This window comes from Zingiber officinale, chromosome 2B (genome assembly GCF_018446385.1).
Source record: "Zingiber officinale cultivar Zhangliang chromosome 2B, Zo_v1.1, whole genome shotgun sequence".
NCBI lineage: Eukaryota > Viridiplantae > Streptophyta > Magnoliopsida > Zingiberales > Zingiberaceae > Zingiber > Zingiber officinale.
The window spans coordinates 102,898,179-102,925,277 of record NC_055989.1 but is presented as its reverse complement, the minus strand read 5'-3'; the positions used below and the strand labels follow the sequence as shown (position 1 = coordinate 102,925,277).

Below are 27,099 nucleotides of genomic sequence, written 5' to 3'. Positions count from 1 at the left end.
TTGATCCCTAGTGATTTATTGATCCTTATACAATGTGTATTAGACCAGTACCGGTATGTGTGTTTATCATGTCATATATGATCATGTTCTTATTTCTCTATGAGACTATATACCTTTGAATCTCTAGTTATATAATATGTTCATTACCCGCTGAATCATTAGCACTCACCACCCCTTGAACTGATTTTTCTTTTGCTAGGGAACAGGTAGAGGATTTATGGTGTCACCTGGAGATCATGTCCTCTAGTCACATGTCACATCGAGCGACTTCTTTCGTTATTTCTTCCATTCACATTATTGGTTTTGGACTTGTACATGTATATACATATGTATCTTTTGTATGGGGTTTTCTCTTGTGGCTTCCTGTAATTGTTTTGATGTTGTTATGTCAAGCCGAGCCAGCTCACAGTTAGTTGTTTTGTGTTTGTTATTTTGTGACTTCCGTTGTATTTTGTTTTAGTCATGTGGGCTATTTATCAATTGCATGATTATCTTTACTTCCATCAGTGTAGGTTGCTTATAAATTGCAAGGTTGTATTTACATCCAGCCGTGTAGGTTGTTGATAGCTTGTGAGTAGCTTTGTGGTATTGTATACATGTTTCATTTATCACTGCAACAGGGGAGGGGGTGTTCGATTTTTTTATTGGATAACCTTACTCTCGAGGTATGACAATTTATTAGTATCAAAATCAAAGGTTTATGAGGCATATTTCTCGTGTTTTGGATTTTCATGATTTGTTTTTTTTATATGACTTTTCGAATTTTGGGATAATGCAGCGATAAGAGATCTCCAAACTATAGGAGGTATGTTTGTATACTATTATCATAACCTTCTATTGGTGCTTTTCTAGTTATTTGTAGCATGTATGATATGTGTGGGTCAGCCACCATTTTAGGTCCATTAAACCTTATTAGAAACTAGGGATTACAGTCTCAAGGGATCCATTCTACCATACCATCAGTAGTACTAGCTTCTGCTACCACTAGTTAGGTGAGAGTTAGAGTCTCATACCCTTGTTGGTTCGATTAGTTGAGGATCAATTTACTTTTGTTGTTTTCGTTAGTGGAGGACTAATTATTCTTATTGGTTTGGTTAGTAGGGGATCGACTTACTCTATTTCATGGGAGTTCCGACCTTTGGGTTATTTGTATTTGGTTAGATAACCTGGAAGACATATTTGAGTACATGATTTATATAGACATAGAAAAGACTGAAATAGTTGCATACCATTGTTGGCTTGACCAATCTACGGAGGATCGATGTATCCTATTCCATGAGGGCTTTGACCATGGACTGTAGGTACTTGGTTGGATAACCTAAAGGCTATATACGGATAGATGACTCCCACTGATGTGGAATAGTAGAGAGCTAGCTGCTTAACATTTATGAGATACGACCATTTCTTGGTTGTATAACTTGAAGAGTACATTCAGATATATGACTTATACTGGTGCAGAAAAGATGAAGTTAGTTGCTTATCTTTTGTGTGACCGGACACCATATGAAGGAAAATGCAGAAGACGACTTTTGGGAACAAAGCATCTCTTGTTGATGATTCCGAGATGCTCTAGAGAGATAGTATTTCTCTACCTCTTTCTGTATAGCTTATCAGGAGTTCTTGAACCTAAAAATGAGGAACCATGGTATAATGTTATAATGGTTTATAAGGTGATGATTAGTCAACTTGCCTAACACTGTTCCATGGGAGATCTTGACTCATCTACCGATCGAATATGGTTAGATAACCTCGGTGGTATATTGGGATATACAACCCGCAATTATATGGAGAATGTGGTGTTAGTTGGTTAATACCTATAAGATCCAACTGGTACAGAGTGGAAATATCATATGATGATTTTCGAGGAGCAAAGCATTGATTGACAATTATTTTGACCAGTTATCTAGTCATAGTTCTCCTCTACCCTTGTGTTTATGGCTCGTCACAAGAGGTTACTGAACCTTAGGTGGATCAATTGTAATATAATGGGTTACAAGGCAATGGTTAGTCTACTCAACTAATATTGTCTCTATCAAGTAGCTCAAGACCTTAATCACATGATTATCTATCTAAGGTCTTGAAGTTTATATGTCATATCAGACATTGTTGTGAGATTATCCAGGACTTGGAGAGAACATGATGAGATATGGGTAATCAATGATCGGTTAACCAGATTTACTCACTTTATACCGATCCGTAGTACAGATTCTTTGGATCAATTAGCAGAGGTGTACTGTATAGAGGTCCCTAAACTTCATAGTGTGCCTCTGAGTATGATACCTAATAGAGATCCATGATTCACATCACGGTTCTGATAGAGAGTACAACAGTCCATGATTTTAGAGCTCTGTTTTAGTATGGCTTTCCACCCTCAAACAGATGGACATCCTAAGTGCACTATACAGATGTTAGAGGATCTGCTGATAGTGTGCGTTATGGATTACGGAGATAGTTAATTTATTTATAGTTGACAGTTATGTGGGAGTAGTGGAAGAATAGTGAGCTCGTAACCCACAGAGTCATCACTAATTACTTGGAAGTAGATCATCATGTAATCTTATAAGGGATCCTTAAACCCTTATGTTGGAGATTTGTTATGATGCTAGGATGGAGTAGTATTTGGGTATTTTGCTTAGTTGTTACCTTAGATGAGGATCCCCTAGTTTGAGTAGTAAATTTGAGAAATAAATTTTATTAATAGAGGAGAATGTAAGATACGATAATTAAATAATAATTTTTATTGGAGAAATAACATTATTGGATTTTTTGAGAATTTTTAGAAATTTTTCAAGATTTAAGCGAAGTCCGTATGACTAGTTTTAAGAGGATGAGATGATTGGACTAAGAGAAAGTCTATTTGGAATATCCCTTAAGTGGGAGTTGATTGATTAGTTTAATTATAAAAACCTAGGTTTTGGCCCAACCCCCATTTGCTCTTCCCCGATCCTTCCGCCGCCCCTCTCTATTCTCCTCTCCTCACTGTCACCGATCACCATAGCCCGATGCCAGTCATTGTGCGCCTCGACCATGAGAGCGTCGACTCCGCTGCACGCCATTGCCCCTTCTGCTATACTAAGTTCGGTCGATTGATTCTCCCAGCCCTCTTCTTCCTCCTCAATCATCGACATTGCCAACCTAGCCATCGCTACCCATTCATCTAAGGCTAGTCAATGATGCCGCAGTGTTACCGTCGCGAGAGGTGTTGCCGCTGGTTGTTGCGAGAGCCACTAATCTCCTCTCACCACCGATCTGATTCTTCAGATGCCGCCAGTCCTCTGTCTCAACCACCATGGTAGCCCACAGGTTGAGGCGTGTGCTTCTACCGGCAACAACAGCCTTGATCTCCCAACCTCTCATCCCCTGCCAGTGGTAGCATCATCGACCATGTCTTCCTTTTCAGCCATCACCACCCCTCATCTATTCCAGCCTAAAACTTAGAGTCATTTGAGGGTAAGATCTCTAGTTTAAATAGTTGTGGATAAATGATTGGGTTTAATTCTCAGTTGAGAATGTAGTGATTGTGAATAGGATATTGAAGCTGTGCTAGGTGTTGATTTAGGGCAATCTGATTTGATGGACAGTAACTCTACCTAGCTTCGGCCACCATCTTTCTGTTGGAGCAATCCCGATGGTCCGCGGGACCATGTGTTTTGGTGTTTGGGCAAAGGGTTTAAGTTAGGTTCACCCTTGTATTTGATATGTGTATTTGAGTTGTGCAGGTTTGCAGGATACACATGTGACTCAGGTTGATGGCTTCAGGTTCGGTGAAGGATGGAGCATCCGAGGGACCGTGGACAAGGCAGCGAGGACAAGGGCCGAGGGAAGCGACTTCGAGGCATACGCGAAGGATGACATTGGGGACGAGTCGCGGGCTTGAATGCATCCGAGGGACGAGAGCTAAAGGAAATAGGCTTGAAGGCAAGAGGTCAAAGCTGCAAATGAAGCGTCAAATGAGTCATAAGGGTGAGATTACGAGTGCATGAGAGATTGTACTCAGAGTAAAATTCTAGTTTTAGGGTTTTACTATAGCACTACTGTAGTAGTACTGTAGCAGTCGACTGCATGTTTTAGCAGTCGAATGGTGCAGTCGACTGGGGAAATCGACTGGCAGCGAACAGAATGTCTCTATTCGCTCGGTTAGTGTGTAATCGAGCCGTTGGGATGTAACGGTCGAATTTCCACAGAGGGCAGTCGACTGCATGTTTTAGCAGTCGATTGGTAGGCGGAGTTTTCCAACCCGTGGCCTATATAACCAAGCCTTGGAAGCTTGGTTGAGGTTGACGAAATTAGTGGTGGGTAACTTCTAATTAGTAGTCAACTAGTGCCCTAGCAATCCAAGTGCTCTTGATCGAGTTATGGCGAGGTTTCTCCACCGACAAGGAGGATTGTGCTAGCCGGAGTTTTCGGGGATTAATCCACCGACGGATTGAGGGATCGTCCACCTTACAGATAGCCGTGGAGTAGGAGTAAGTTATCTCCGAACCACGTAAACGAGCTTGTTAGCGGTTTGCATTCTTTCTTATTCTTGTCTTTAGTTTAGATTGTTTGTTTTGTATTTTCGCTGCGCAAGCTAACAAGTGTAGGAAGAGCGATCGATTTAGGGGTGTCGTCTATCCAACCCCCCTTCAAGCCGGCCATCCGATCCCCAACAAGTGGTATCAGAGCGAGGCCGCTATCCATTGGACTAACCGCCAAGGAAGCAAAGATGACCAGCTTGATTAAACCGCCAAAGCTTGAAGATAAAGGCTTATGGGACATCACATATTGGATGATGAAGATGGAGGTCTTCTTCAACACGGATTGGAACACCATGATGGTAGTCAAAGAGCCATTTGAAGTCCCGAAGGACAAGAAAGGGAAGAAGCCCCGACCACGACATTGGACGGAGGAGCAAACATCTCGGTTAAAGGCAAACGACAAGGTAATATCTATATTAATTGATATTTTGCCTAATGACGTAATGAGCCTTGTAGGTAAATACGAGAATGCTCACGATTTGTGGAGCAAGATAAAGAAGGCTCAATGGGAAGAACCTATGCCTACACAAGAAGAAGAAAAATCCGAAGAAACGGATGAAGAAGCTCAAGTAGAGGAGGAGCAATCAGAAGGTGAAGAGCACTCAACTTCCGAGGAGAAAGAGGAGAAGGATGAAGAAATGTCATCCACTAGTGTGGATGAGGAGACATCCTCAAAGGTTGAAGAACAATCCAAGACAAGCGAAGAAGAAGAAGAAGTCTTGGAAATCAACCTAGCATGCACCTCCACCGAAGTGAAGTCAAAAGACCATATAATATGTTTCGGGTGCAATGAGAAGGGACACTACAAGAATAGATGTCCTATGGGTAAGGAGAAGGTAAATCCTAAACTCGTTTAAGTTAATTTAAACACTAACAAGGGTTGTAGGAATAAAGAAACCCAAGGAAAAAAGTATGCGTATCATATGCTTCACGTGTGGGGAGAAGAGACATTACCACACAAAATGCCCCAAGAAGAGGGAGATCAAGAAGCTTGCGCAATTAAAGAAATGGGAGAAAGCGAAGAAGAAGAAAAGCTCAAGTCAAGGGGGAGCTTCAAGGGTAAGGGAGGTATACCCTAATTTGAAGTGTAATTCAAATTCAAATTCTTATGTTCTCATGCATGTTAGGAAAAATAATGTTAATCATTATATGTCCATGCAAAATTTTGGTTTCAAATATCATGATAGGAGTAGGGTAATTGTAGATCAAAATCCTAGGAGACCCATTCATGAAAAATCTAGAAATGGTAGACCTAAGGAGACCCAAGGCATTAATCCCAAGAAGGGGAGACATATGCCTAGAAATAGTAGGTCTAGGAATGTCCAATTTGGACAAATTAACTCTAGGGTTAGGAACCTAGAGAAGGAGAATCAAGCCTTAAGGGGAAAGCTTGATAAGTTAGAACAATTCCTTAAGATATTCAACATTGGATCTAAGGAATTAAATATGGTGTTGGGTAGCCAAAGACCCAACCATGATAGATCGGGCTTGGGATACCGATCTATTCCCTCCAAGGCTAATGAGAGATCATGTGCTAGGGTGGCAAATGATCATGGCAAGAGAGAGTCCTCCAAAGCTAAGGGAAAGTCTTATGCTAAGGTTGCATATGACTATAGAAAGGAGAAGCCAATAAATGGCAAGGGAAAGTCATTTAATGATAAGGAGAAATTAACCAAGGACAAAGTGTCAAAGGTTAAGAAAGTTAGATTTGTAGGCCAAGTGTCACCGGAGGTGCACCGGAATGGCCTAGCCATTGTGGATGAGTCACCTAGGGAGGTGGCTAAAGCTAAGAGCTCTAGGGGGAGCTCAAAGAGTCAATTTGGGACCCATGGTCAATGGATCTCAAGTGGATTTTACTTGGGAGTCTAGATTAGGTCATGGAATGTGCCAAGTGGTTTGGAGACGGACTTGAGTCTTAAACCTAGGGAATTGGCACACATGGGTTGTGTTTCATGCTTGAAAATATGACATTGGGGTCACATAGCATGATAATTAGTTTTGGATGTATAGATGTCATATAAACCAATGCTAGGGATGCATTGTGGGTTAATATAGGCAAATACATCAAGAGGAAGCTAAAACTAGGACTTTAGGTCAAGGTTCAATTGAACTTTTTAGCTAGTTTTGTGTTTTGTGTCAATCTTGGGATTGGTGATAGATATATTTTTATATATATTTTTCCCAAGTAGATATTGATATAATAGACCTCTCCACAAAATTTGGAGATTTTTGGAGGTCTGTGGAATTTCTGACGCATTTATGAAGTTGACCAGAAAAGGTTAATTTTTTCATGAATAGTATACCAGTCGACTGGTAACACTGTTCACGAGCACAGAATGTCTCTATAAGCTCGTTTTCATGCGGGCAGTCGACTAGTACTTCTTGCAGTCGACTGATACCAGTCTGAAAGTGTTTTCAGCACTGGATTTTGACCGGGTCAGCTCATATAGATGTATGGGATCCATGGGGGATACATACATGAGTTTAGGGTCATTTGAATGACAAGTTTTCAATAATTTGGATATTGTTGGAGAACTTTTTGGATGTTAGGCAAAAGGGGAGAAGTAAGGTTTAGTTGGGAAAACCTGAAAGTACCTTTGTGTAGGGGGAGCCTTGGGATAGGTTCTTAAAAAACCCGTTGTAAAAATCCTAGCTCATGGGGAGCGTAGGTGTAGGGGGAGCCTTGGGATAGGTTTAAATGCATGATGCATTGTTACGGCGGTTGCCAAGTGTGTAACCTTGGCAACATAAGTCCATTCGGCAGTGTAAGTCCAAGTGTGTAGCGTTGGCAACGTAAGTCCATTCGGCAGTGTAAGTCCAAGTGTGTAGCCTTGGCAACGTAAGTCCATTCGGCGGTGTAAGTTTAAGTGTGTAGCCTTGGCAATGTAAGTCCATTTGTTTTAGCATGTTTATTTGCTATATGTTTTCCCTAACTTAAACGTATTGCCAAACACCAAAAAAGGGGGAGATTGTTGGAGCAATCCCGATGGTCTGCGGGACCATGTGTTTTGGTGTTTGGGCAAAGGGTTTAAGTTAGGTTCACCCTTGTATTTGATATGTGTATTTGAGTTGTGCAGGTTTGCAGGATACACATGTGACTCAGGTTGATGGCTTCGGGTTCGGTGAAGGTTGGAGCATCCGAGGGACCGTGGACAAGGCAGCGAGGACAAGGGCCGAGGGAAACGACTTCGTGGCATACGCGAAGGATGGCATTGGGGACGAGTCGCGGGCTTGAATGCATCCGAGGGACGAGAGCCAAAGGAAGTAGGCTTGAAGGCAAGAGGTCAAAGCTGCAAATGAAGCGTCAAATGAGTCATAAGGGTGAGGGTACGAGTGCATGAGAGATTGTACTCGGAGTAAAATCCTAGTTTTAGGGTTTTACTATAGCAGTACTGTAGCGCTACTGTAGCAGTCAACTGCATGTTTTAGTAGTCGACTGGTGCAGTCAACTGGCAGTGAACAGAATGTCTCTGTTCGCTCGGTTAGTGTGGAATCGAGCCGTTGGGATGTAACGGTCGAATTTCCACAGAGGGTAGTCGACTGCATGTTTTAGCAGTCGACTGGTAGGCAGGGTTTTTCAACCCGTGGCCTATATAACCAAGCCTTGGAAGTTTGGTTGAGGTTGACGAAATTAGTGGTGGGTAACCTCTAATTAGTAGTCAATTAGTGTCCTAGCAATCCAAGTGCTCTTGATCGAGTTGTGGCGAGGTTTCTCCACCGACAAGGAGGATTGTGCAAGCCGGAGTTTCCGGGGATTAATCCACCGACGGATTGAGGGATCGTCCACCTTACGGACAGCCGTGGAGTAGGAGCAAGTTATCTCTGAACCATGTAAACGAGCTTGTTAGCGATTTGCATTCTTTCTTATTCTTGTCTTTAGTTTAGCTTGTTTGTTTTGTATTTCCGCTGCGCAAGCTAACAAGTGTAGGAAGAGCGATCGATTTAGGGGTGTCGTCTATCCAACCCCCCTTCAAGCCGGTCGTCCGTTCCCCAACACTTTCGACCGTCAACCCCTCCGGTCGTGAGCCACCATTAGCCACCACAGATTTGGTGAGTATGTGGAATGTTTTGGTTAATTCGATTAGGATTTCCTAACCCTAATTGGGATTATGTTTGGTTAATCGAATTATGGTAAATTGGTATGATTTATATTCTATGTTGCACATCTACATGTAAGGGTAAGTGCATATGAAGAAATAGAGAGGAAAGACTCCATTATAAATGGGATTTTAATCTCATATTAAAAGTTTTAAGAAACTATTGTTGTACATGCAGATATGTTGAACAAAATATGGGAAGAAACTCTCTTTCACTCGTGGGTACGTAGAGGGTACAGATCTAAGATCCAAATTTACAATAAACTAAGTTGACTCATGTATGAACACGATCTGTGTGTGTTGAAGAGAAAGAATTGAGCGAAAAGTTATAGCAAAGAATCTCCATCCTCTTGCATTCCCCCCTCTCTTTCTATCACGTCCTAGAGGAGTCTCTGCCAAACAAAAATCCGGTAGCATCTCCCTTGTACGGGTGACAATCTAAAGCATTACTACATACAAAATATATATCAGCCACATATGGCTGGGATATATAAACATACTTAAAATAAAAACAACATAACCACGCAGTTAATATACGCAGCCTACCCGACTAGATATAAATGAATAAAACAACCATGCAGCTAATATTTAGCCCACACGACTGTATCAAAAACGCATCAGAAAATCGAAGAGAAAACCCACAATCCACAACTAAAATTTACTAGCCAATTAGGCTTACACAACCACAAGAATACGAAAGCAAAACACAACGAATCAAACTCCAAACACAGACCAATGCATACAATACCAAAATTGTTGTATACTAAAAATACAAATAAAGCGGAAATAAAACCGATATAATGCAGGACCCAGGACTGGCAGCTGGCATCTCTCCAAGCATCCATGAATTATCTACTGCTACTTGGCGAAAGAAAACCATTTTACGAGGTGGTGAGTATTGGAACTCAGCGGGTAAGGAAAGATAGTGCATGAACATAAAATAAACAAATAGATAATGCAAAAAGGTATACAGTCTCATAAGGGAAGTAGCAGATACAAAATAAAACCATAATCAATGCTCATACCTGAAACCATATCCTAGGCTAGGTAATAGAAGGTCAGGAGTAGAACTAATCTGCTATAGTACTACTCATAACTACAGAGGAAATGTGTAAGGTATATAAACATTTCTAATAAATAACCCAAGATGTAACCACCTACAACGAGAACATATCTCAACATACGGCAACATATCATCATAAGTGAACAACAACAAGAAGCAACGGCAGCAAAAATATACCACAACAACAGAAGTAAGCAATAACAACATATGTAAACTACAGCAGCCAAAGCAAGTATAATAACAGCATATGCACGATGGTCACCCCGCCCACCTCTCTGCACCACGACCCCTGTATGATCGAGAGGTCGGATCAATGACAACTGTACCACCCAAAGGCCACCACTACTCTCAAGTGACCGGATGGACAAGTGCTGAGTAGCTAACTAGCTACACAACGAAGGGGGTCCCTGCTACTCGCAACTCCAGCTACCACTCTGTCGAGTGGCCGAGGATGCGGCCTTAGTCAACGACTCTCTCGACCACAAGTGAAAATTGGTCGTTGACATGTCTGTCATGATATGATGCACCAAATGCAACAATCATATATATATATAGAGAGAGAGAGAGAGAGAATTGGTCGTTGACATGTCTGTCATGATATGATGCACCAAATGCAACAATCATATATATATATATATATATATATATATATATATATATATATATATATATATATATATATAAACAAGAATCAAGTACGCTACATGAAGCCAGCATGCTCAACACAGAATAAAACTAAACAGCAATCAAAACATGCAAACATGGTATCCAGTATCTACTAAATATCATAGATGACAACAAGAGACTGTATGGATATAGAAACGAATAACTCAAAGGTTTGAGTGGAAGTATCAAGCGCAAGAAAATAAGAGTGAAGTCAAGGTAAAACAGTCCTTATCCAAAAATAGCTTGATATGGGTTAGGTTTCATGGATCCCCGGTGAGGAAGGGAAAGGAGATAACCGAGTTGAGAAGATAGATCAATATCGGCCGGGATATACCTCAAAGGAGGTAGGCCAATATCGATCAGGATATACCTCCGGAGAGGAAGACCAATATCGATCGGAATATACCTCAAAGGGGGCAGGCCAATATCGAGCGGGATATACTTCCAGGGAGGCAGGCCAATATCGAGCAAGATATACCTCTAAGGAGGTAGGATAATATCGGCCGGGATATACTTCCAAGTAAGCAGGCCAACATCGATCGAGACATACCTTCAGAAAGGAAGGCCAATATCGATCGGGATATGCCTCCAAGGAGGCAAACCCATATCGAGCAAGATATACCTCCAGGGAGGTTGGCTAAGATCAGCCGGGATATACCTCAAAAAATAAAGGCCAATATCGGCCGGAATATATTTTCGAGTGAGCAGGCCAATATCGATCGAGACATGCCTTTAGGAAGGAAGGCCAATATCGGTCGGATATACTTCCGAGTGAGCAGGCTAATATCGATCGAAACATGCCTTCAGGAAGGAAGGCCAATATCGGCCGGGATATACTTCCAAGTAAGCAGGTCAGTATCGATCGAGATATGCCTTCAGGAAGGAAGGTCAATATCGGCCGGGCTGAATAATACCTTGAAAAGGTATTCCAATATTGATCAAGATTACATACTTGATAAAATATAGCCAGTGTTAGCTGGGATAATGAGAGCAGATCTCCTGGTCCGCAAATTGCGGACCAGGGGATGGTCCAATATATGTGGACCTTTGATTTGAATGAACCCCACTTATTTAAAGATGGGGTCCATTCAAATCAAAGGTCCAGATCAGTGGACCATCCCCTGATCCGCAAATTGCGGACCAAGAGATCCCTGCCCCTGGGATAATAAACCTAGAGGGGCACGGACAGGCATTACCCAAGGAGCCTCATGAGAGGTAATAATAATTGACCAAACCTAGTTAAGTTCAGTTTCGACTGATATAAGGAACATTGTTATATTAAGCTATCTATGATATAGCAAAAACAGGAGAGGCGAGTAGGAACGATAGAAACACTTTAAAAGGACTTGTGAAACAAGATAGAAGTAAAATTTCAAATAAAGTAGTTAATGAAGATATTTGCAGTATGTGATTGTATAACAAGTTTTATATATTTGGCGGGAAATGTGTTTTTAGACTATTTTGCAGGTACTAGACGACAAAGAAGGTACATCTGGAGTACAAAAAAGATTCCTTAAAAGTCATTTACCGCAAGTACACAGCTTACGTCATCTCATAACAAATTCTAACAAACCGGGGTCCACTTCATGACTACGGAGGTTATATGAAGTGGTATAAAAAGGGGAATCCTCTCCGTTGGTAAGGTAAGTTCACATCATTGCGCACACTCATAACCCTAATTTCCAACTACTGTTCATCTTCTTCTTCTTCTTCCTTCTTCCACACCGAAAGAGATCACTGACTTGAGCGTCGGAGGGCCTAGCCAAGGATTCCCACCCCGGTCTTAGGTCACTGACGATCGTGCTGATCGGTCTCTTGTGCGCAGGAAGCCTTGGAAGTTCCGAATCTGGGTTTTCTTCTATCGGATCTCTTTATCGCCATTGATACTTTGCACTGGAAGGACAATCCGGGGTTTCATCTTCTTGGATCCGCTTTGGGTTTCTCAGATCGGCATTCCATAGGTATTATTCTTCACTAGCAGTAGATTTTTTCTTCCAGCTCTCCGTTTTGTCAAGCTTCTCATACAGGATCATAGCTCATGCATCAAATTCAAAGAACTAAAGAGACAAAGTAAGAAGTACCCGCCTCAAAAGAAGATCGTATCAAACCAAATACGACGTCGAGACGCTCATCTCGAATTAGAGTCCTGCAAATTATATATTGTACAATTTAGCTAACAGATAAGCAATAAGTGGCTAGATCTAAAGATCCAAACCCTAAGGAACACCCCTATTCAAACCGATCATTAATTATCCTCAATTAATGATTAGCTTCCACAACTCTTATCCATGAATCCTTAATTACAATCTATTCAATTCTGCCAACAAGGAACCATACGAATCCAACCCATCACTACTAATCATAATATTAATCTAATATTCCCAATGCTATCATGTATTCCTCTAAATCAATCAATCACAAACGAACCAAACCTCAACCGAAAATAAAATCGAATCTCATCCCTAATCCATCTAACAACGTCATCCACTAATCAACGCTAATCAAATCTTATATAAACACAAATCAATTTGAGAACTCATCGAGGTATAAAGCTTCCACTAATACTTCACAACCGGAGGAAACCACTGTCGATAAAATAACATCTCTGCCCCTCCTAATCAGACATACAAAAATAAACCAAATCAATTGCCAACCATCCTACCCATCTGATAACCCAACTAACACACTAATTCATCACCAATAAATCTCCCATCCATAAAGAATCACAGCCACACTAGATAAACCATTCCAACTCATATTAGGTTAGGCTAATTTGCATCAATTTCGACTCACCTGAACCTTAGATGCTTCCTGATTGATTCACTGGACCTTGCTGCCCGAAGGGATGGCCTGATAGAGCCCTGATCTCCAGTGGTGGTAGCTCTTCAACGATGGTAGAAGGCTTAGCAGTAATCAGCGGCTTGACAGTCGATAGGAGCTCACTAGGGTTGGCTGTTCGCAAGGGCCACCGATCCAGATGGCGGCTTCAGGCGGAGATGCCCGGAGAAGGCTTAATGCTAGGGCACGTCTGGCGGTGAGCTTCTGGTGTCCGCGAGGAAAAGGAAGAAGGAGCTCGACCGACGGTGGCTCGAGTGTCGCCGGCGCCGCAATGAAGAAGGGGAGGGGTCGGCATGAGCTCGGGGAAGAGGAAGAGAAGTTCGGCTGTCAACGCTCAGGCGTTGATCGGTGTCGAGAAGAACGAGGAGGAAGAGGAAGGAGATGCGGCGACGACGCGAGCAGGGATCGGCGCGGGTGAAGAAGGGAAAAGGGGGGGTTAGCCGCGCGGATTGAGGTTAGGGCACGAGAGCAAAATAAGAATAGAGAAAGCAAAGTTAGGTTTTTATATTCCAACTTAGGTTAATTAATTATAATGAACTCCCATTTAAGGGATATTCCAAACAGTTTTTTCTCGTGCCCATAAATATATCCCCTCTAAATACAGCATACGAACTCCGATTAAATCCCAAAAAATTTCTAAAAATTCCTAAAAATTCCAATAAGATTATTTGTCAAATAACCCTATTTTTAATTATTATTTTGTTGCCGTATTTTACACTTTCATCCTCTGTCGTACATCTTTTTCTCGACAGAATATCCAAAATAGAATTTGAGTATCTCTCAGTTCACCGTGATCCACTGAGGCTTGGTGGTGATCATAGTCTGCTGTTATATCATGTGAAACATAAGACCCATGTAATCTCGAAGCATAGTCGGAAGTGGGTAACTGTTTTAAGGAATCTAACGCAGTCCTTGGCATCTTCGGCACTTATCTAACTCGCTAGACAGCACTCAGAGTCAGATTTGACAGTCGGACACAGCAACACTCGGAGTTGGCACTCGGCTAACTCAGTAGTCAACACTCGAAGTTAGACTCGGCACTCATAGTCTGCACTCAGACTCGGCACTCAGAGTTTGCACTCAAACTCGGCAATCAACAGTCAGCCATACAAGACAGTCTAGTCTTCCTTCGATCATCCCAAGCAACTCTTTCCTTATTTGACAATATGAGATTATTAGTTGGTTTTTAATAAGTTTGAATTTAATTTGTAAATACAATAATTTTCCTAAAAATCTCCAACAAAAAGATTGTCTAACACTCTAAACATTCAAATTGGACGCATGATGATGATGTATCAGAGTTGATTCCGATCATGATTGACTCCGAGCATACTGGATCATATAATAATGGAGTAGGTGATCGAGCTCATTCTGACGTTCCTCATAGCTCATGCTCAATTCGAGACTCTTTTTATTTGTATTATTATTATTTTGTTTCCTCCGTTCAATTCTCATTAGTTCTTCGTGTATTTACTCGACTATTGACTACTAGTTTATAGTGGAATCTACATTTCTCTCCATTTATGTAACGGCCCGGCCCCTCGGCCCCTTGGGCGGCTCAACTGGCGGTCCCTTGGACGGCCCAACTGGCGACCCCTTATGTCATCGACCGACGACCCTCAGCCGTGCCATTACTCACTAGAACTTCCCACCCCTGGCTAGTAGATTTTTGACTTCCCTAGGATTCGAACTCTAGACCTCCAGGCTAAGTACTAGAGTTTATAAATCCTAGTAGCCAAGTGAGTGGCTGTCACGCCCCAGTTAGTCCCTGCTAGAGAAAATTTCGGCAGCATCTCCCTTGTATGAGTGACAATATGAAATTTCCTACAATGCCCTCAGAGCCACATATACATCGGCCAACACGGCCGAAACAATAATAATATATAACAGTACAAATATAGCAAACATCCACGCAGTTTTATAATGAAAACTAAACATAAGCACAGATAAAGAAAACATCGCAAAAATCCTACTCAACTACACTCATAAAGCACAAAACCGATATCCTACTCAACTACACCCATAAAGCACAAAATCGATATCATCCAAACAAAAACCCATCGATAACAAGGGATCATACAAAATCCAAATTTCTAGCAGATACAAGTCTGAAACATAGTCTAACATAATAAAAAAAACCAAAGCAAGGATTCAAAGTGGAAATCCTGGCAACCTGGAGGGGGACTAGCGACTGGAACTCCTCCGGCAGCCTCAACCTGAGAGTAATAACAGGGTGTGAGTCCAACACTTAGCGAATACCTAGTTGGCATGCATAGTAAACTATAACAAATAGCAATAATTATACGTACAGTCTCCTAATATAACATAAAGAAAGTGCAAAATTGTAAGATAAGGAGTAACTATACTAACCAGAACCTAGATATAGGGATATCAAGGCCGTCAGACCCAAAGTATCATAAATCCTGTATGCATGTCAAACAATACATCCATCCAATATGCAGCATATAAAGTGCAACAATCACAAGCAATAAATGCAAATAATGCATATGATGCCAATAATATATCCTGGTCACCCCTGACGCCAGTCAGCCATCTCACACACAATGGTGAGACCTAGTGGGTAGGGCTGTGACAACCGTGCACTCTGCCATCACTGCTCCTGATGAGTGACCGAGTTGACGACATGCTGTCGGAGTACACCTATCCTCCTACCCCAAATCATAAATGGGGGGAGCTCAATGCTCTCATCTCCCTGAGACAATCCAGTGGAGGGACCCCTGACGTGCTACCACGCTGCGCCACGCTACCCATGAGTGGACCAGCGGAGCACTGACAGAGCCAGCACTATACCTTGTCTGATATACCACTAACCCGTGAGCGGTGGTGTGTGCAGATCCATGTAACTGGCAATGCGCTCAACAATAATGGAGCTGCCAACCGCTCAGCATGCAATCATGCAAGATGGTGCATGTCACTGAGCCGGGAAATATCCTAATCCTATCCCTCCATATAATGTGTACCAAGATATGTGGATCAAATAATATGATCTAGGTACACATGTCAAGTAGGATATCTAACCAGTCCAGTATATCATAGAGCATGACATGTCACTACCTCTATAACATAAAGGTAATAAACAGGTAACAAACAATACATGCTCGGAAGTAAATAGTGACATGTCAATGCAGATATAATCATAATTATTACTACTTGTTAAGATCTACTAAACATATCAACAAGACGTATCAAAATAGATAGGTCAAGGTACCCGCCTCCAAAGAAAGGCCCAATCCGGTCCAAATCCGACGTTGAGATGCTCGTCTCGTGTCAAAGTCCTGTAATATCAAACATATACGGATTTAGCTAATACCCTTAGGCATTTAATTAGCTAACCAACCATTAATCCAAATCCAACTAGGTTTAACTTAACCCATTTCACCATTACAATGGATTAGGTATCCCCAATTATCTACAATCAAATTGGATTAGATTAATACATGAATTAACAACGAAACTAATCCATATACATCATTTATTACTAAATGATCAACACACCCATAACAATCACAATTGCATTGGATTAAGCATTCCATAACCCATTAATCACCAATTAACAAACCAACTCCAATGTATAAATGAAATCACCTCTAAAACTTACCTAATTTACCCTCCTCTGTTGAATCACAGCCGGTGAAGTTACTGCCAGAAATATGTTCCCAACACTGCAAACAAAACTACCATCAGAGACATCCATCTCAGTCAACACCACATCCATAAGCCCTAAGCTCTTATGAATCCAGAACTCAAACCAACTAACTTACTTACCCAAATTCCAAATGCTTCACTATTGGTTCGCGATCCGGGAAACCCATTGCCGAAGTTGTGGCTGGAGAGACTCTTGCTGTCGGAGCTGTGACTAGAGCAGTAAGAAGCAATTAACCTCCAAGCCATAGACTCAAATTAAATCTTACCCAAAGCTGAAGTGGTTGCTAGTGGCTACAACGGGAGGAGCTAGAGCACGGCAGTGAAGACCAAGCTAGGGCAGAGGGAGACACTGAGAACAGAGGGGAGAAGCAAACTCGCACTCGGTAGTGGCATGCCAAGGAAGAACTAGGGTTTGATTCCTTGCTCCTGGTTGGAAACAACCCGAGCAGAGACGCGCTGGTGAAGAACCTAGGGCAAAGGATCGCTCGGCTGAGGAGAGGAGAAGACAAACCATTTCCTTGGTCTCTGCTTAATGCACGAGCAATGAACGGAAGAGGCAAGGGCACGTCAATTTTGGGAAGAAGAGGTAACGTTGTTACCGCCGCCGGCGTTGGCGCGTCGGTTAGAGAAAGGAAGAAAACGGCGACGGGTTGAGTGAGGCGCGGCGTGGGTCGGGGGAAGGAAACGGGGAAGGAATAGAGGAAAAGAGAAAAATAAAAAGAATATATATAAAAAAAATTCAACTTTTCCTCATTAAAATGGGGTAGCCTAAACAGACTTTCCTGGGACTCAGTTTTTATCCCCGTAACCTAAGTCATACGAGCTCCGAAAAATTTCCGGAAAATTTCTAAAAATTTCAGAAAATTTCCTTATAGTTATTCGCCCTTTTTTCGGTATTTTACAATTTATCTTCTCTGAAAAAGATATCAAGACGAAAGATTTATACTTGTTAATGGTGCCATCGTTGCATTAGGTTAGATCACCACATTGGGAGTGTTGGTTTCCTATGATTTATGCACAATAACAGTTGCAACAAATGATTTCTCCAATAAAAACAAACTTGGGGAAGGTGGAATTGGTGTTGTGTACAAGGTAGGATTTCAAGTATCAACAGATAAATTATTGATTCTTCCAAACGTTCGACTTTGTCAGGGTGAGCTTCAAGACGGACAAAAGATTGTTGTAAAAAAACTATCAAGATACTCCTCACAAGGGTCAAATGAGTTCCAGAACGAGCTATCACTAATAGACAGCATAGAAATCTTGTTCGTGTTCAGGGATTCTATGTTGAAGAAGATAAACGACTCATCGTCTTGGATGCTTTCAATTTTGGTTAGTATATTTGCTCGCATTAATTGTTTTCATAAATTAGTTATCATGCATTTGTATAATGTTTATGAGATATTAATCACACCATGAGCCATATAAAACAAAGAGTGCATTGCTAATTTGGGAAAGGTGCATCTTAAGATTATAAATGGGATTGCTCGAGAACTACTTTATCTCCATTAAGACTCCATTTTGAGAGTCGAGATCTTAAGCAAGAATATTTGAAGGAGATGATACTCATGAGAATGCAGCTAGACGACCAATTGGAACCTTGTAGGTTCTTCAATTTAACAAATTATTATTACCATCATATATACTTTGTAGTCTTGATTGTTATTGTTCTTACAACTTTTTACTGAACACCATAAGTTTTTCAAATTACCAAATCGCATAGGGTAATTTTAAAATTACCAAATCATCGTACATATGTTCCATTTTACTCCTATCAGTCGATTTTTAATCAGTCAAATCAATTTTGCTCTTGTTGAAACGTCACAATTTTTAACAAATTAGTCGACTGATTTTTTAAATCAGACAGGTAATTTGTTTTTTATAAAAGTCGATTTTAGGTAAAATCGGTTGATCGATCAAACGATCTCGAATTGATATAAAACTAGTTTCTATGTGTTCGGCTACCTCTCCTAATTATATACATACCCTCAAATATCAATTTGACTCAATATATTAAGAACAGTGATTTTTTGAATATGAATGTCTTTGAAAATTTTAATTCATGTTAAAAAAATCATTGCTCTCAATATATTGGGTCAAATTAACGTTTGAGGGCATAGATGAAATCAAGAAAGGTAGACGAATACATAGGAACTAGTTTTATGTCAATCCAAGATCATATGGTCAATTAGTTGATTTTGTCCAACACTGACTGATCGACCAAATGACATCGAATTGACATAAAACTAATTCCTATGTATTCGTCTACCTCCTTTGATTATATCTATGCCCTCAAACATTGATTTGACCTAATATATTGAGAGCAATAATTTTTTGAATACGAAAATATTTGAAAATTTTAATTTATATTCAAAAAATCATTGCTCTCAATATATTAGCTCAAATTGATATTTGAAGGGATGGATATAATCAAGAAAACTAGACAAATATATATGATCTAGTTTCATGTTAATCCGAAGTCGTTTAATCCATCAGTTGATTTTTCCCAAAATTGATTAATAGATAAAATGACATCGGATTGACATAAAACTAGTTCCTATGTGTTCGTCAACCTCTTCTGATTATATTCATACTATCAAACATCAATTTGACCAAATATAGTGAGAGCAATAATTGTTTAAATATGAAAATATTTGAAAATTTTAATTCGTGCTTAAAAAATCATTACTCTCAATATATTGAGTCAAATTGATATTTAAAGGTATGATTATAATCAAGAGAACTAGCCGAATACATAGAATCTAGTTTCCAGTCTATCCGAGGTCATTTGGTCCATCAGCTAGTTTTGGGCAAAATTGGCTGATTGACTAAATGATTTCGAATTTATATGAAACTAGATCTTATGTGTTCGACTAGTTCTCTTGAATATATTCATGCCCTCAAACATCAATTTGATCAAATATATTGAGATCAATGGTTTTTTGAACACGAATTAAAATTTTTAAATATTTTTATATTAAAAAAATTATTGCTCTCAATATATTGGGTCAAATTGATATTTGAGGGCATGAATATAATCAGGAGAGGTAGACAAACATATAGAAGCTAGTTTCATGCCGTTCTGATGCCATTTGATCCATTAGTTAGTTTTGGGCAAAATCAACTTATGAACTAAATGATCTCGGATTGACATGAAACTAGATCCTATATGTGCAGCTAGTTCTCTTGATTATATTCATACCTTCAATATCAATTTGACCCAATATATTGAGAGTAGTGATTTTTTAAACACGAATTAAATTTTTTGAATACATTCGTGTTCAAAAAATCACTGCTCTTAATATATTAAGTCAAATTGACATTTGAGGGTATAGATATAATTAGGAGAGATAGTTGAATACATAGGAAGTAGGTTTATGTCAATTTGAGATCGTTTGGTACATCAATCGATTTTACCTAAAATCGACTTTGATAAAAAAAAACAAATCAGTCAACTGATTTGCTCAAAATTTTGATATTCAAAACTTTTTCAAATACATCTGTGTTTAAAAAATTACTGCTCATAATATATTGAATTAAATTAATGTTTGAGGGTATAGATATAATCAGGGGAGATAGACGAACATATAGGAGCTAGTTTCATGTCAATCTGAGGTTATTTGGTCAATTGGCTAGTTTTAGGCAAAATCGGCTGATAGACTAAATGCTCGGATTAACATGAAACTGGTTCTTATGTGTTCATCTACTTCTGTTGATTATATTCATGCTCTCAAATACTAATTCGAACTAATATATTGAGAGCAATGATTTTTTGAACATGAATTAAAATTTTCAAATATATTCATGTTTTAAAAATCATTGCTCTCAATATATTAAATCAAATTGATGTTTAAGAGCATGAATATAATCAGAAGAGGTAGCTGAACATATAGGAATTAATTTCATGTCAATCCAAGGTCGTTTGGTCCATCAACTGATTTTACTTAAAATCAACTTTGAAAAAAAAAACAAATCAGTCAACTCATTTAAAAAAATCAGTTGACTGATTTGCTGAAAATTTTGACGTTTCGGCATAGAAGAAAATAAATTTGACTGATAAAAAAAATCAGTCGACTAATAGGCATAAAACGAGAAATGTGTACATGATTTGATAATTTTAAAATTACCATACGTGATTTAGTAATTTTAAAAATTTACCTACGTGGTTTGATAAAAAGTTGTTGTTTTATATGCTTTGAAGTTCTGACTAATGTTTAATTTCACTAATATAGTGTATTATGGCACTCGGATGGAATTTTTTCATATAAATATGATGTATTCAGTTTCGGCATGATAATACTTGTAATTTTGAATGGTAAGAGGAATAAAGTGTTCGATCACACAGCTACAAGTTTAAACCCTTTAGGACGTTGGAAGTATAACTTCAAGTATGCTTATAAACTTTGAAAGGAAGACAAAACCTTAGAGATCCTTGATGACAGAATAGATCCCTCATACCCAATTGTGAAAATTCTACATTGTATCAGAATGGGCCTTTTGTGTGTACAATATGACAACGAAGAGATGCCCACAATGACAAAAGTGGTGATAATGTTGGCAAGCGAAGAACAACTTCTAAATCCTCCTAAACAACCTACCATTACAACAAGCAGCAGTGAAGGAGGCTTCACTGCTAAAGAAATGAGTCTGACAATTGCAAGTCGATGAAATATGAGCATTTACTTATAGAAATGTTTGGTTATTTACAACTATAATAAGGGATTCATCACTCTGTGTATCATCTGTGTAGAGAGTGGTCACTCACCAATTGATGTTGAGACCGATATCCATTAAATTAAATTGAATTGAATTGACTCGTCAAACCATTCAATCGAAGATTTTGATTGAAGAATGACTCAAATTTATTGAAGCCTAATTAGCATTCATTGGGACATGTTCAACTGAATCAGATGTGGTTTATAACACACCAAATTTGCTTCTTACTGACAAAGCCGATTGAATTCTTGTCCCCTTCTTTTGGTGGTCCTCATCCACTGACGTTGGATCAAATCTATTCATCATGCAATAGGCTAATAGGGTGGTCCAAATCAACAGGGCACCATGGCACCTTTGTTTTGAAAAAATTGAACCATCGGTTTGACCGTAAGAGTAATGAACAATGAATTAGTTGCAACGAAAGACTAAGGAGAGCTTGCGGTAGAAGGTAAAGCATAACTCACAAACATATATAGAGAATAACGTTGAACTTACTAAATGAGTATCATGCCCCAATAGGCCATAGGTGTATGGCTTGTCTTATTCAAAGGAGAGAGAATAGACACCATCGTCACACCACATCAATTAACAAAAAAAAATGATGAATCAGTAACACCACATCACATCAATTAACTAAGCCACGAAGAGGAGTAATTAAATAAATTAAGGATCCAACCACTGGCGTCTCAACCTAATTAATCATTGAGCTTCATAAGCTTGTGCCATAAAGAAGAAACATTTGATAACTAAATCTACATGACAATGACCATTAGATATCATCGCTTGCTTACAGCTCGTAACCATGCAACAAATAACATGGTCGTTAATTTGGTTAAGCTTTCTAGATTCACTCTCCAAGGAGTGATTAAATTTCATTAACACTGAAATAGATAAAATGCAATAAAATCGACCTTAATTGCAATGGATACATGGCACTTGAGTACTTAGCAAATGGATATTTTTCATTTAAGTAGGATATCTTTAGCTTGAGCATGATGTACTAGAAATCCTAAGCTGTAAGAGGAATAGAGTCTTCAGTCAAACAAATACAAATTTAACTCTTTTATCACATGTAAGTGTAGTAACTAACGAAGTCATTTCAGGCTTTATAGGCCTTACATAGTGATCTAGGAACTCTAATGATGCTAAATATTGATCACATAAGAATTAAATGCATATTTCATCGACCTACAAGTGTGAAGCTCATTTCGTTGGTAGTGAAACCTCCTTCGCTGCTAGTTGATGATATAGTAGGTTGTATAATCGGAGTAAAGAGTTGGTCCTCACTTGTTAACATCGTCACCACTTCTGTCATTGTTGGTCTGTCTTTATTATTATCTTGTACACATAAAAGACTCATTTGAATACAACGTAGAACTTCTTCTTTTGGATATGATTGATTTAATATATCATCAACAATCTCTAAAGATCTTTCTTCCTTCCAAAGTTTATACACCTGCAATATTGTAGGAAAAATATTTTAACATTTTAGATAGTACCATGTAGGGATGAAAGACTATTTATATTGAAACTAATACTTACATATCCTACAAGATTTAAGCTTGTATCAGTTTGACTGAATACTCTATTCTTCTTTCCACTTATGATTTCCAATACTATCACACCGAAGCTAAACACATCTGATTTGAATGAAAAAACTCCACGTGATAAGTACTCAGGTGCCATGTAACCACTACATTTGAGAGCTTGAATGTTAGCTTCTAAATGTTAGCTTCTATGATAAAGTTACTTGATTAAAAAAACATATAAGAAAATTGGTATAACTTAATATTTCTTTGTTACTTATTCTCCCAGCCTTCTTCCCTTGTATATTTAATCAAATCAAGTAAACTGAATCTAATTAAAAGACTTACAATGTTCCGACCGGACGTGTTGTTGCATCCTCAAGAGCATTATCTCCTTCAAATATCCTTGCAATGCCAAAATCTGAAATCTTTGGGTTCATATCCTTGTCAAGGAGAATATTGCTGGGCTTAAGATCACGATGAATGACTCTCAATCTAGAGTCTTGATGTAAGTATAGAAGTCCTCGAGCGATCCCAATTATAATACTGAAACGTCTTTGCCAATTTAGTAATGAACTTTTAGCTTTATCTGGATATACAGATTTATAAGATCAGATAAATGTGTTGTGATTAGTTTTTAATCATTTGTGAAGGTAATAAAAACTAGAGAAAATATGCTGACCATAAATAAAGGCATCAAGACTTCTATTTTCCATGTATTCAAATATCATAAGTCTCTCATCTCCTTCAACACAAAAGCCTAGAAGACGAACTAGGTTTCTATGTTGTAATTTAGCTATTACGGAGACTTCATTCTGGAACTCATTTGGGCCTTGTGAAGAGTATCTTGATAATTTTTTGACAGCAATCTTCTGTCCATCATCAAATTGACCCTGACAAAATGTAACATTTTCTTCAATTTTAAGGGTTTGAAAGATTGGATTTATTTTTCTGAAACTGAAAGCCTTCTTACCTTGTAAACAACACCAAATCCCCCTTCCCCAAGCTTGTTTTCTTCAGAAAAATCATTTGTTGCAACTTTTATAGTATGCAAATCATGTGAAGGAAGTACATTGAATGCGCTGATCGAACCTGGCACAAGGATCGCACTACGAATTAGTAAAAATATCTTTCAAATTTTTTTTAGAAAGTTGAGAATTGAGTGATTAATCTAAAAAACAATTGACTCAATCCTTTTTAAATCCGACATAACTTTGAAAAACTAGCAGTATTGTTATATAAAACATTGTGCAAGACCTTTCTCAACATTTGGAAACTGCAATGCTCTGTTTCTCCTCCTCCTCCTAACGAGTACACCTACACTGCACAGCAAAATAATTCCCAGCAACGTCGAAATAACTATCGCCCACTCGAGCTTCTTCCAATTTGAGGTTGATGATTCTGCAGGAAAAGAAAAATGAAGGAAAATAGATGATTAAATATAATGTTACTCTGATCATACAATTTCATGCCTGCATAACTCGACTACCTACCTGGAAGCCGAATGTATAAATCGTCTCCTCCGTCGGTAAAACTTCTGAGATCCAACAGGTCACCGCGCCAAGTTATGCAGCCATAAGGCCCATTGATCACTGCATACGCGACGCAGGAGCAATCATCCAAGCACAATTTCTTGCACGCATCCAGACTAATTGTGCCTCTTGAGGTTGCATTCTCGGTGTCGGGCACCTTCACGCTTGCTTCCTTCCAAAACCGGTTCGACGAGCAACGCAAGGGCTCCTTCCTCGCGCATTCGACAACGTTTTTTTTCTCAAACCCTTCCAAGCAACGACAGGAACTTGAGTAGTAGCCCTTGGTGCAAACGCTGTTGCGGCCACAATAGTTGTAGTGATCGCAGTCGTCAGTTGGAAATGACAAGAAAAGTCTCCACCCTCCCCCAACAAAACTCCAAGTCTTGTAGGTTCCGTCGGCGTCAACTACTGTCCGCGTTAGCTGTGGCGATCGAGTCTCATATTCATGTATGTAGTAGGTCTCATTCTGGTTGGACACGTATGTGAAATTTATGTTCCTCTCCAATATGCTGTTCCCCAGCATTGGAAGGCCGGCGAACCATAGCCCGTTCCATGGCCCAGTGCGGAAGATTTTGACGGATCCATTCACACTCTGCGTGAAAAAATCCGGAACATTATATTTCTCAAATTTGCCCACGTACATGCCCGGAGATGGGTCCGTGGCACTCATCCATGACAGGAACTGCCACGAAGTGTTGGTCCAGAGGTCGAATCCCAGCTTCATGCCAGGGAGAAAAGTGTCACACTCATGATCGAAGCTCTGCCACAGAATTCTGTTAGAGTTGTCGGCAGTCAGCGCGAGGTTTCCTGAGTCTAAAAGCTGCAAGCGTGCGGAATTGAGTTCTGCGGATGTTCCCGTGGACCAAACCCGTGTTCCTTCCTCAAATAAGATTAGATTTCCGTCGGAAGTCAGGTTCAAGGATGTCATGGATGTGTCGACAGACTTGTTCCTATTGGCGACCCATACTACTACTTTGCTTTCTCTTGGTGGGATATTATAGTACCAAATTCCTATGTATGCAGTCGCAGAATTGTTAACTGGACTGAAGAAGCCGAGCTGGAACACGCTTCCCATCGAGATCAATGTCTGGCCATCGATAAGTGAGCTATTCCCCATCAATATATCTCCTGCAGAAAAAGATAGATAAATAAATGAATCAAATCCTTCGGTCATCATAAACGTAAGGCTTACGCTATATATAAATGGATATCAAATTGTGCTGCAATTTCTCCTAGTAAACAGGACAATCTATCTGGTTTCCAAAGAGGTGAAGTACACTTATCTCACTAGGCAAAAAAAAAAAAAAATCGTGTTAACGAGGCCTAATAACACTATGCCTATGATACCATGTGTCTTCTAATGAGCCTGAAAGATTGGTTTTTGAAACGAAGGGTATTAAAGTATTGCTTTATGGTAAACTTTCCATAGATTCCCAGATAAATAAATAAACAGATATAAAAAAAATGGACAAAAATCCTAAGGTTTTATAATTTAATTTAATTCTATTCTGGACTAAGAATATTTCTTTCTTGAACATACCTGGAGAGGATTGGCCAAGTAGAAAGGATGTCCCTGCTAGTAGTAGTATTTCCAAGAACGGTAGAAGAAAGAGTTGCATCCGCGCCATGGAAGTTTAGCTGCACCTGCAATTTACTGTTGTGTTCTTTGTTCAGAGTTGCTGAAAGCTAAGTTATAACATTTATCACCTTTAGAAGCTGGTGATAGAGCGCTGGAAGTCTTTAGTCAACTGATCTGTCTCTGTTTGAAATACTTAAAGGAGAGTGTGACTGCATATCGGCACACTGCTTGGACATCCCATATCCGCGCCGGCCTGCAAGACTCAGAGCATCTCCAACACAAGTTTGATAGTTTGTAAAATTAAAAAACCTTAACAAAAAAAAAAACTTTTATGATTGGTTTGGGGTTTTTAATTGTCTGAGTTTTCAAATCTATTATTTTTATGATGGAACTAATAATTAATATACATGATTGGATAATTAAAAAATAAATTATTTAATTATAATATTTTATTTCACAAATAGTTAGTAATAATTAAAATAGTTTTTTCAAAATAAATATATTTGAGATAAGTTAAAAAAAATATACAAACAACTATAATTAAATTAAATTTATAATTAATTAAATATTAAATAAAAATATAAAACTAATTAAATTAAAAATCATAAATTAGTTAATTTATTATTATAAATTATAAATAAATTAAATTAAAAATCATGATTAATTAAATATCAAATGAAAATTATACAGAAATATTAAATGAAAAAGATAATAAATAAAAAATATGTGATTTATAATGAAAAATATATAAAAATATATATATGGAGATTTTTTTTTATTGGGGAGAGAATAATAAATTTTCGGCAATTTATCAAATAGCGCACTTAAATTTTTAAATTTACTAAAAGGCGTACGATACTTTACTATTTACCAAAGAGCACATCTTTTTAAGTACAATT

General features: G+C 39.0%; 1 protein-coding gene and 1 long non-coding RNA gene across 3 annotated transcripts; both read right to left on the bottom strand.

Moving 5' to 3' along the window:
- Positions 1-12,063: 12,063 nt before the first annotated feature.
- On the bottom strand, positions 12,064-13,608 carry LOC122046587. The gene is made up of 2 exons (XR_006130311.1): positions 13,137-13,608; positions 12,064-12,489 (listed from the first exon to the last, which is right to left on the bottom strand). It is a non-coding gene; the product is annotated as an uncharacterized LOC122046587 (long non-coding RNA).
- Positions 13,609-22,610: 9,002 nt separating this feature from the next.
- LOC122046584 (G-type lectin S-receptor-like serine/threonine-protein kinase At4g27290) lies at positions 22,611-26,289 on the bottom strand. Of its 2 annotated transcripts, none has more exons than XM_042607354.1 (8): positions 26,162-26,289; positions 24,583-25,749; positions 24,347-24,490; positions 24,063-24,181; positions 23,772-23,982; positions 23,438-23,678; positions 23,106-23,256; positions 22,611-23,019 (listed from the first exon to the last, which is right to left on the bottom strand). In XM_042607354.1, the coding sequence occupies exons 1-8, from the start codon at positions 26,247-26,249 to the stop codon at positions 22,744-22,746; spliced, it is 2,397 nt and encodes a 798-aa protein (XP_042463288.1). In that variant the 5' UTR covers positions 26,250-26,289; the 3' UTR covers positions 22,611-22,743. The 2 variants fall into 2 exon arrangements, 1 of the variants encoding a protein (XP_042463288.1); XR_006130310.1 differs by having other exon boundaries at positions 22,953-23,019; positions 23,106-23,203.
- Positions 26,290-27,099: the final 810 nt, after the last annotated feature.

Bases quoted from the DNA above. Each gene is read 5' to 3' on its own strand.
- LOC122046584 (XM_042607354.1), bottom strand. From the start codon at position 26,249: ATGGCGCGGATGCAACTCTTTCTTCTACCGTTCTTGGAAATACTACTA. The intron at 24,491-24,582 runs GTAGGTAGTCGA...CTTTTCCTGCAG, and splicing joins TTTATACATTCGGCTTCCAG to AATCATCAACCTCAAATTGG. The intron at 23,679-23,771 runs GTCAGCATATTT...CTGTATATCCAG, and splicing joins TCTTGATGCCTTTATTTATG to ATAAAGCTAAAAGTTCATTA.